The 10,085-nt window shown below is 63.0% G+C and overlaps 2 protein-coding genes across 2 annotated transcripts; both read right to left on the bottom strand.

The window, feature by feature from the left end:
• Positions 1 to 228: 228 nt before the first annotated feature.
• AAMP (angio associated migratory cell protein) lies at positions 229 to 4,300 on the bottom strand. The gene is made up of 11 exons (XM_062607760.1): positions 4,164 to 4,300; positions 3,695 to 3,844; positions 3,187 to 3,306; positions 2,913 to 3,052; positions 2,667 to 2,811; positions 2,439 to 2,522; positions 2,079 to 2,194; positions 1,674 to 1,777; positions 1,148 to 1,238; positions 706 to 860; positions 229 to 502 (listed from the first exon to the last, which is right to left on the bottom strand). Exons 1-11 carry the CDS (start codon positions 4,249 to 4,251, stop codon positions 427 to 429), a joined length of 1,269 nt encoding a protein of 422 aa, XP_062463744.1. The 5' UTR covers positions 4,252 to 4,300; the 3' UTR covers positions 229 to 426.
• Positions 4,301 to 5,735: 1,435 nt separating this feature from the next.
• TMBIM1 (transmembrane BAX inhibitor motif containing 1) lies at positions 5,736 to 9,101 on the bottom strand. Its single transcript, XM_062607759.1, has 11 exons — positions 8,426 to 9,101; positions 8,228 to 8,310; positions 8,094 to 8,158; positions 7,909 to 7,962; positions 7,721 to 7,771; positions 7,519 to 7,558; positions 7,324 to 7,361; positions 7,013 to 7,100; positions 6,807 to 6,902; positions 6,495 to 6,548; positions 5,736 to 6,399 (listed from the first exon to the last, which is right to left on the bottom strand). The coding sequence occupies exons 1-11, from the start codon at positions 8,658 to 8,660 to the stop codon at positions 6,256 to 6,258; spliced, it is 948 nt and encodes a 315-aa protein (XP_062463743.1). The 5' UTR covers positions 8,661 to 9,101; the 3' UTR covers positions 5,736 to 6,255.
• Between the last annotated feature and the right edge of the window lie 984 nt (positions 9,102 to 10,085).

The following is a 10,085-nucleotide window of genomic DNA, read 5'->3' as shown; positions in this document are numbered from 1 at the left end:
AGGATTCTCCTACCCTCAGTTAGCAATCTGTACCCTACCCTAACGCCTTCCTTCCCCCTGACAGGGAGAACTACAACTGAGGGTCTCTGCCTCCACCCAGACCAGCATAAAAACATCTGCTGTTGATCTTCAGGCCATGGCTGGGTGCTGGGGAGATACCTGAGGAGGGAGGGAGCGTAGCTCCACAGGTCTTCTTCCCTCCAACAAGGAGAGTGGATGGCATCCAGATAAGTGAAATAATTTATATAATTAAAAGACACTTTCATACAAAATCCCAGCCTTGGCCCCCAGATGGTGAGGGCAGAGTGAGGCAGACTGGAAAATTACAAAGCATGTGCTGGAGAAGGGTGGTGGAACCCGTCTCCTCCTTCCCTCTGTACACAAGCCCCTGGCAGCAGAGCCAGGACACATCCCTCAGCACAGCTCCTAGCGATCAGGACGCTGCACGCAGAACACTTTGGCTTGGTGGTCACCAGAGGTTGTCACCACAATGGAGGCATCCCTGGAGGGAGACAGGGCTCAGAGATGGAGCTGGGAGCTTCAGGCATCTTTGGGCTCAGCTCCATCTTGCTCCCTGTTGGGAGCCTAAAGTCTCAGCATGGACCTGAGCAACAGACCCCAGGGGCACCCAAAGGAGAGACAAGCCCGTGATGGCACCCCCACCCCAGTCCCATGAGAGAAGGGGTGCAGGGGTTCCCCACTCACTTGTTGACAGCAAAGTCGAGGATTTCGGCCGAGTGCCCTCGGTACTCGCTGATCATCTTCCCTGAGCGCGCATCCCAGAGCCGCACAGCCCCGTCCAGGCTGCAGGTGTACACCACGGCCGAGCTCTCCTCCCACAGCAACTGCACAATCCCCGACTATGGCAGGGGGAGGCCACAGGGTGAGGACTCGGGACCCCAGCAAGGCTCAGCTCCCCCCATGGGTTCCCCTAGTGCTGTCTGCATAGGAGGGCCAGCCCCCAGGGCCAGGCTCTGGGGCACATCCTCTGTGCCGGGACTGTGACTGCCTCTGGGGAAGCCCAAGGGGCTGAGGGAGAAGCATGAATTGGGAACTGGCCCCAGGAAAGGCCCTGGGCTCCAAGGGAGGTCTTGGCTGGGCCCAAAGAGTACCCCCCAGGTAAAGGGAGGGGGTGGTAGGGCAGTACCTCGTGTTGGCACTTATGCCTCAAGCTCTGTGTCGAGAGATCATAGATAGCCAGCGTGCCATCCAGGTACCCCACAGCAGCCAACGGCATCCTGCAGAAAGGGGAACAGGCATTACATGGGCCTGGGGGAAGCAGAGATGGAAGCACGTCAAGGTTGAAGGCAAACCCTTGCGTATCAAGGTGAGGGACAACCTGATCAGGAAACACAACAGGACAGAGACAGTCAGTAACCAGCCTGAGGTTCACAAGACAGAAGACACTGTCCTGGTAGGAAAGATCCCCAGCAGCCAAGTCTGGAGGCTATCCTGGCCCAACAGTGGCCCATCAGGCTATCTCAGAAACCCACCGGGTTGTAGGGAGGACTGATCATATGGTGTCTCTTGTCCTCTGTGTCACACCCAAGTGACCCAGGCTCTCCACAGCCAGCTGGGGAGGATGGAGATGAGAAACGTAGCAGAGCAAGTGCAAGGGATGGAAACACCCCCTGTAAGATCCCACACTGAAGAGGGGCTGTCCCCACACTCACACATTACAGAAGCCCAGGGACTCCACCGAGTTGGACTCTGCCTCTTCGCTCTCACCACCAGGGGCCTTGGGGGCCGTGCTTTCCATCTTGAACACGCACACCACCTGCGTGGAGGGAGGCTGGAGAGTGTCTGAGGGAGGGGAAGGGACCCCCGCCGCATCGAGGTCCCCTTCGGGATCCAGCCCAAAACCTCAGCTCCTCGGAGCAAACAAGGGGGGGAACCTGCTCCAGCTCCGAGCCCCGCGGGACCGGCCCTGAGCCCCACCGCGGCTGTCTTGGCCGCGGTCGCCTCCTGTTGGCTGCCGGGGACCACCACGGGCCGCTCGGGGCCGGCAGAGCTGTGAACCGCCCGCACACCCAGGCTGGTCCCCGGCGGCTCCTGGCTCCGCCTGCGCGGGCACCCACCTTGCCCGTGGCGCAGCTGACCAGCTTGGCGTTGCAGTCCACGGAGCCCGTCAGGATCAAACTGCCGTCCTGATTGCTGGCCAAGCACGTCAAGGGGTCCTGATGGCCATCCTGGCCTGGGGGTGAGCAGGACAGCTATGAGCTCCACATGTCCTCCCCATGGAGATCGGGTGGGCCTCAAAACCCTTCCTGCAGCCTCCACCTGCCCCAGCTCTGCCAGCACCCGCAGGGAGGGGGAAACCAGTCTCCCTCCCTGGCCCTGGAATGTGCCATCTTCCCACCTGTGCAGAGCTCAAGAGCCCACTGGAAGGGGATGTTCCCCAAATAGGGAGCACCCCAGGTGATTAAGCTCTTCTGTACCTTTCAGGACATGCAGTGAGGTTCCCTGCTTCAGGTCCCAGATGCGCATGGTCCCATCCTCGTATCCCACCACTGCTCTCTTCCCTGGGTAAGACAAGACCAGCAGATAGAACAAGAGCCCCACTCATCCCTCAGCACAGACTGGCAGAAAAAGGAGGACAGAGGTGGCAGCAGGATCTGTCACAGTGCTGGTGACATTCCCCACCCTGGACAGCCTCCATGCCTCACCGTCAGGCAGGATCCTGCCACATGTGGCTGGGCACGCAGGGCCCTGGAAGGTTTTGCAGTCTCCGCTGGGGATTTTCCACATCCAGGAGTTGCCATCCGCTGTGCCTGCCAGAAGGACGTGGGCTTGAGGGTGCCACTCCATCCACTGGGCAGAGAGAACAGGCAGCATCATGAGGGTTGCGTGTCCCCACCACCACCCATGCTGGCTCATGGGCTTCCCATAGCACCAGGAATCCTACCACTCACCTCCAAGTCCCCCACTTCAAAGGACCACACTTCTTCCTTGGCTTCCACCCGCCATACTTTGATAAGCCCAGACATGTCACCAGTGGCAACAAACACAGAGTCATGACTGAAGCCAGCACAGGTGACTGAGTCCTTGTGCCCTGGAGGCATTGGGGGAGAGACTGCTCAGGCAGAGCCACGGAGGACAGTCAGGAGACTGGCTCCAGCAGAGCACTGGCTGGGGATGAGCATGGCCAGGGAGTGACAGGGCTTGAACAACCCTCGAGCACCTCACCTGTGCATTCGAACAGGAGCTCTCCATCACTCACGCGCCACACAAAGGCCTTGTCGTCCTCCCCACCCGTCACTGCCAGCGTGTTGGTCTTAGGGTCAAGGCTCACGCAGAAAACAGAAGCTTCACAGAAAAGTAAAGAGTCCACACAGCTCGGACACTGCTCACACCGCACTCGGCATTCCAGGGGATCCAAACCACACAGCCAGCTGAACTCCCAACCAAACCAGTGGGAATCGCTTCCCATGGAGGAAGCGCATCACGCGCTCTCTGCAGAGCTCAGGGTGCGCTGCCATGGTAAGGGGCTCAAAGGGCTTCTCTGCCAGAGTGTAAGGTATAAACGAGCACAGCCCGAGGCAGCCCCGAGTTCTGATGGCCATCCCAGGCACAGCCAGGAACCAGTGGTGTTCAAGGACCTTAACCTGCACCCCCCTCAACCCGGTGAACGTCAGCCTGTGGGAGCAGGTCCCGAAGGAGACCCCGGCGGCCACTGCCCGTGCCGCGCACTCACCCGAGTGCAGGGAGAACGTGACCTCGCTGTCATCCTGCGGCTCCATGCTGTCCCCCCCGCCCTCCTCGTCCTCCGTCTCCCACGTCTCGGCATCGGCCTCTTCTCCCGCCTCGTCAAAATCCACGTCCTCCATCTCGTCGGCCAGGTCATCTGGAGGGGGCAGAGGTCAGGGCTCGGCTTGCGGCCTGCCCGGATCGGCCACCGCAGGGCACTGGGTGTGCTGGGGAGTCCTTGGGGCCCGCGCCACCACAACGCCACCGCGGCCAGGAGACCCGGAGCGAAAGAGCCGCACAGCAGCGGGGCGCGACGCGGGGAGAGGCCGAAGGCCCCGGGGGATCGGAGGGGGAACGGAACAGGCCGGGCGCCGCGGCCGGGCAGGGCCTGGCCTGGCGCTGGTGCGGGGCCAGAGCGGGCCCGCTGCCCAGGCTGGAGGCGCTGCCCGGTGCGAGGCGCGGGGTCCCCGTCTCACCCGGACCGGGCGGGCCCAACTCCACCACCTCGATGATCTCCTCATCGCCGTGGAAGTCCACCACCCCCGGCCCCTCGGCGGGCTCCATGCCGGTCTGCCCGCGCGCCCCGCCCCGCCGCCGCCACTTCCGCCGCTCGGCCCGCCCTGGCCAATCCCCGCCGGCCGCCCCGCCGTCTCAGCCAACCCGGCAGCGTCCTCACCCGGACCCCGCCCCTTCCGCCAGCAGCGCTGGGCAGAGCCCGCCCCGCGCGGTGCCCTCTGGGAGATGTAGTTTCCGCGCGCAGTCCTGTCAGCGCCTGTGCACGGCACCCCCGCTCGGCGGACTGCAGCTCCCGGCATGCCCCGGGGCTGCCGCGCACCTGCACGGATCGCCATGGCGGCGGCGCTCGGCACGCTGCGCGGTAACGGCGGGCGGAGGGGCGCGGCCCCGGGCCCGCTCCGCCAGCCGGAGGCCGTAGAGCCGCGCCCCTTTGTCTAGGCCCCGCCCTCTAGCGCCCCCTGCCGCCGGGGTTGGGCGGGGCAGGGGTAGGGCTCAGGCTGGGCGCCCCACGCTGCCCCATGGTCGCCTGTCCCTAACCCCTCTCTCCCCGCAGGGCTGCTCTTGGCAGCAGGACCAGCAGCGCGTAGTGCCCGGCCCCGGTTTTGCCTGTCCCCTCCTGGCACACGGCTCCTCAGGCAGAGCTGCCACCGGCCAGCGGGGCCACAGTCCGGCCCGGAGCCTGGCCGTGGCGGGCTCCCCGAGGGGGTGGAGTACATTCCCACCCGCAAGAAGGGCAAGAACCCGATGAAGCCGGTGGGGGTGGCCTGGTGAGTGGCTCGGGTGGCAGGAGAAGCTCGGCACCAGGAGACTGCTGCTCTGCAGGGCCTGGGGGTGGACACAAGGAGTCATGGGGGCCTGGAGAGCTGAGCTGGGAGGTGTCCGTGCGCCCCAGAGTGGCACAGGGCAATTGTTTCCCACCAGCTCTCTTGCATCCTCTGCCCCCTGTCTGTCCTGCAGGGCCATCGGATTGCCCTCTGGCATCATCCTCTTCCTCCTGGTGAAGCGGGAAGTGGACAAAAACCGCCTGGAGCAGCTCAAAATCCGCCAAAAGATGGTAGAAGCCACCCGGGGCGAGTACGAGTCAGAGCGATACAAGAGGGTGGCCAGGGGGGCATAGCCAGGCTGCCCCCACCCCAAGCCTGGCACCCCAAAGGGACTGGTCAAGGGGACACCAGCCCCACAGGACACACAGCACTGGCACTTGCACTCCCTGTGTAGCCCATGGGGTGGTTGTGGGGCTGGATAGGGACAAATAAACATCATCCCTCATGAGTGGAACAGCTCGGTGCCACTGCAGTCACTGCCTCAGTACTCAGTCCCAGTCCTGCCTGCTCCCCTGCTCTGGGGGAGGAACCCAGCTGCTCTGCAGCCAGGTGGAGGAGTACAGGCCAGGGAGGGAGGCCAGCCATGGGCAGCTTGACCTTGGTTTGTCCATCCCAAAGCAGGGTTTGCGCTGCCCGGGGCCGCAGCCCCCATGGAGGCTGCCTATGGGGTTCCAGGGCAGTTGCCACCGCAGTGAGACTGGGACAGTCTGCAAAATTAAAGTGTTTTATTTAGCAAGTGCAACTTCGTCCACGGCCACAGCTGCAGGGCCTTGGGAACACGAGCTCTGCCACGAGTACCACACAGGGTTCCCCATCCTGCCCGCACCGGGCACTGCCGCAGCTCAGGAATGGGACATGGCCTGAGCCGCGTTTAAGGCACCAAGTGAATGACACTGACCGGACTCTCCCAGAAACATCCCAACACAGTCCCAGTGCTGCTGCGAGCTCCCTGAGCCCAGGCAGGACCGTGGCACTCTGCTACCAGCCCGGCACCGCCAGCATGGCCTCAGCAAGCAGTGCTGAGGTTGGGCACTGCCTAAACACAGGCAGCTGGTTCCCCCACGCTACCCTTGGAGGCTTGTGGGGGTGGGTCAAGGGAAGCCCTTTCCTTAGCAGTCTATGGGTAGGGATGCCAAAGCGTTACGAGTCGTGGTAAGTGGCCATATCCTGTACAGAGGCCAGAGAAAGGGGTGAGGGGCAGCAGGGTCGGGACAGGAGGGGTCTCAGGCTAATCGCGGCCCACGATCTGCAGGATGAAGGTGAAGATGTAGATGATGTCGGTGTAGATGGTGAGGGCACCATAGATGTACTCCTCAGGGCTTAATGTGTTCTTCCTGTTCCCCAGCACAAGTTGGGTGTCATAGGCAAGGAACTGGGGTGGGGAAGAGAGCGTCAGGCAAGCTCCAAGGCAGGGTTTCCCCCCAAGTCCGTGCCTGACACTCTCTGCCACCCCAGCCACCAACTCACCAGGGTGAAGGCGATGGCGCCGATGGCTGCATAGAGCATGTGGAGCCAGGGGACCTGCGCGGGGAGGGGGACACGGGCAGGGTGAGCCTGGCAGGCAGCGGGCAAGGCAGGGCACGTCCTGCCCGCACCCGGATCCAAGGAGCTGCTGCTGACGCCAACCCACCCTCTCCCTGCGGGCAAGCTGCCTGTGCCATGGCCAGCACCACACCCTGCTTCCCTCAAAGGGGGGCACCCGAACCCCTCTGCCAGCCCTGCAGATGCCCCACCAGGGACACCCACGGCACCCCACAGGCCCTCTGCCCCCCCACTCACATATTTGAAGGAGAGGACGATGGCGGTGACGATCCCGGTCACCATGACCACGATGCCCAGCACACAGAAGAGACCCGGACACGATGTAAAATCAACCTTACAGGGAAGGAGACACACACGCACGTCATGGGAGAGCCCAACGTGTCCCCACCACCTGGCTCCCTGTGCCCGACCCCCACCAGGGCAGGGCACATCCCCCTCCTTGCCTTGGTCTGGAAGCAGAAGATGGTGACAATGATGGCCACAATGGCGGTGATGAGCATGGCGATCAGGACAGCGTTGGTGCGGTACATGCTGCAAATGGAGGGGACAACCAGAGTCACCCCAAGCTTTGGTGTCCCCCTCCCAGGGGGTTTTGGTGACCCTCCCAGCCCCGATCCTGGACAGGGACCCTGCTGTCCCCAACCCCAGGGGATCAAAGTGTCCCCTGGCTTCCAGCAGCCTCTCATTTGAGCCAGCTGCATCGTGCAGGACGAGAGGGAGTCCAGTTCCTGTCACCACAGGGCCCAGGACATACCTGGCAATTGTCCCCGTCATCAGCCCCATGGCCAGCGTCTGCAGGAGAGAAGGGTGGGCTCAGGGGGTGAGCAGCCCCATGGAGTGCAGCAGTTCCTGGCTGCCCCCGCCTATCCCCCTATCCCCCCAGCCGGCATGGGGAGCTGGGTTGCCATGGGGGCACCGCCAGCTCCCCCCCCAACCCCATCCCACTCACAAAGATGCTCAGCAGGATGATGTTCCAGGGAAAGCGTCTCCTGCGGATGAAACCAGGGTAGGGAGGTCAGCTGGTGACAGTGGCCATGTTGTGTCCCCCTGCTCCCCACCCTCTAGGCAAACACCCTGCTCCTGATGCCCTGGAGAACCGCTCCTACATCCACACCCTGTCATCGCAGTGGTCCCAGCCACCATCAACTCACCGGGGACCCTGGCAGCAGGCAAGCACCAGGTAGGTCACCAGGAACACAGCACTGCAGAGAGAGAGAATGGGTGTCAACTCTGCAATCCCCCCACCAGGACCCCCAGGGCTGGAGACTGTGACTGTGGGGTGCCAGCTCCTGCAGATCACCCCAGGATGGGGGGCATAAGGCAGCAGACCCCTACTCACTATGAGGCATAGTAGATGGCGACGTTCCTCTGGACGAAGGAGCGGACAGGGTGGCTGTGGGATAGGAGGGACGAGTGTCAGGGAAGGGGGGTCAGGAACTATTGTCTCCTCAGGACCCCCCAGAGGACAAAGGGTCAGGACCCCTCCCTCTTTAGGTCAAGGCTAAGGAGGAACCCTCCACTCACACAAAGGTGAACACGGCGATGATCCCCACTGTCACCAGGAGCTGCAAGGAGATGATGGCATAGACCTGCAAGAGAGGGGAGGGTCAGCGCATGGCCCCCACCCTAACAGGTGCCCCCAGCCCTGTAGGACTTGCCTTGCGGATGAAGGTGTGCCGGACTTTCCTGTCATCCCAGTCGGCCGATTGGAATGGGGAGCCATCCCCCATGCCATTGTCACCTGCGGTGAGGGACACCATCAGCATCAGGGTCAGCCATGCAGCTCTCCCCCACAGCATCCCTATTTCTAGTGCCCCCCTTCCTCCCCCAAAGAACCCCAAGATGCCCCCACTTACCAAACCGCATAGGCATGGTGGGCATGGCCATCCCCGGCTGGGGGTACGCCCCTGCCCCTGGGTACCCCCCTGGTTGTGCATACCCCCCTGCTGTGGGGTATCCCCCAGGCTGTGGGTAGTAGCCCCCAGGCTGGGGGTACCCCCCATAGTGGGGGGGCTGGGGGTACCCGGCTGGAGGTGGGGGGTACAGAGGGTTCTTGTCATCATAGGCAGGGGGTGCACTGGGCTGCGCCATGCCGGCTCCCTGCGTCTCCCACAGGCACCTGGAGGGGAGAGAAGATGGGGGGGTTCTTAGCTCAGGTCCCCCTCCCCAGGCAAGACGTATCCCTGGCGAGTGGAGCTGCAGGGACACAGGGGACAGTGGAGCCCGAAAACCTCCCCCTCCCACTTTAATAGAGGCATCTAATTAATAAGGGTGAGTTGACCTCAACAACAGTGGGTCAATGAGACGTGCAGGAGGTCCCCAGTCCTCCAAACAGGGCCACCCCATTCCTGTGCTCTGAGTCCCCAGCGCCTGCGTCAGTGGCAGCCACGGGCAGGGCATGGCGATGCGCTGACTCAAGACACCACAGCAAGGGGGGACGTGACCTCTGTGGCCGCTGGAGCCCACCCTGCCATTGCCGGGGGGTACAGAGCGCGTACACCACGCACCATGCCCGGGCTGGTCTCTGGCTCCTGGTAGCAACATGCTGGGGCCAAACAGCATCACCCTGATCACACCCATGCAGACCCCACTGCCCCACTTCCATTCCGGGGTGCGCCCACCCATCAGCCCAGTGGGTCACACAGCAGCTCCAGAATGCCAGAGTCCTCCCAGGGGCTTACAGTGACAAGTGCCATCTGCATCACCTCAGAGGGAGGTGGATGGCCCCTGGAGAGCCAGGACCCCCCCACTCCAGGGCTGAGCTCCCCTCCCCGGCTGCGCCGGGCCCCCGTGCAGAGCCCCAAGAGCCGAGAGCAGACAGCCTGGGCCCAGGGCCAGCTGCTGGGCTGGGTGCCTGGAGGAGGAGCAGGAGGAGCAGGAGGAGGAAGAAGGCAGGATCTCCAAACCCTGGAAAACAACAGAATTGCCAGGAGCCAGTGCCAGGCCACCACAGCCAGTGCTGTCAGTTGGGGATGCCCACACTGAGCCCCAGACAGGAGCCAGGGCCCCCCACAACCTCCCCACACACAGCAGGGATGTGACCCCAGGACAGTCCCTGCGAAGGGACAAGGATCCAACCCCTGACGGGAATAGGCTGGGTGGGAATGGGCACTTCCTCCAGTGTGACGCCAGCGCTTCCCGCAGCCAGGCTGGGTGGGCCACAGTGCCAGGGCTGTGTCTGTCCCTCTGTCCCTCCCACCTTCTGTCTGTCCCAGCCACGCCATCTTTCACCATCGCAATGACAGGGGTACCAAAAATAACCATCGTGGCAGTGACCAGTTGGGAAGTTTCACTTTCCCTACTCCGCAGAGTCCCAAAAAGCACACAGTGCCCCTTGGCACCACCTCCTCTCTGAGGACAATGAGGGCCTGAAACAGGGGCCTGACCACAGGAAAACCCCTATGACTGACACCTGGTTAGGTAGGACCAGAGTGCCCAGGAGGGAACCGAGGGGAAAGCGGGCTGTATGCAGCCAGCACACTGCCATCGGGGCGTCCCACCCTGTGCCCATGCCAA

The sequence above is a fragment of the Pezoporus occidentalis genome, unplaced genomic scaffold (assembly GCF_034315485.1).
Source record: "Pezoporus occidentalis ecotype Australia unplaced genomic scaffold, CSIRO_AGI_Poc_V1 ctg126, whole genome shotgun sequence".
NCBI classification, from domain to species: domain Eukaryota; kingdom Metazoa; phylum Chordata; class Aves; order Psittaciformes; family Psittacidae; genus Pezoporus; species Pezoporus occidentalis.
Note: the sequence above shows the minus strand (reverse complement) of the source record. Positions and strands in the feature narration are given on the sequence as shown.

Excerpts from the sequence above, each read along its gene's own strand:
- AAMP (XM_062607760.1), bottom strand. The coding sequence starts at position 4,251 with ATGGAGCCCGCCGAGGGGCCGGGGGTGGTGGACTTCCACGGCGATGAG. Across the intron at positions 3,053-3,186 it reads GCTCCTGTTCGAATGCACAG|GGCACAAGGACTCAGTCACC; the intron begins GTGAGGTGCTCG and ends CAATGCCTCCAG. Across the intron at positions 861-1,147 it reads GGCATAAGTGCCAACACGAG|TCGGGGATTGTGCAGTTGCT; the intron begins GTACTGCCCTAC and ends CCCCTGCCATAG.
- TMBIM1 (XM_062607759.1), bottom strand. The coding sequence starts at position 8,660 with ATGGCGCAGCCCAGTGCACCCCCTGCCTATGATGACAAGAACCCTCTG. Across the intron at positions 6,903-7,012 it reads TCTTCTGCTTCCAGACCAAG|GTTGATTTTACATCGTGTCC; the intron begins GCAAGGAGGGGG and ends CTTCCCTGTAAG. Across the intron at positions 6,549-6,806 it reads TCGTCCTCTCCTTCAAATAT|GTCCCCTGGCTCCACATGCT; the intron begins GTGAGTGGGGGG and ends CTCCCCGCGCAG.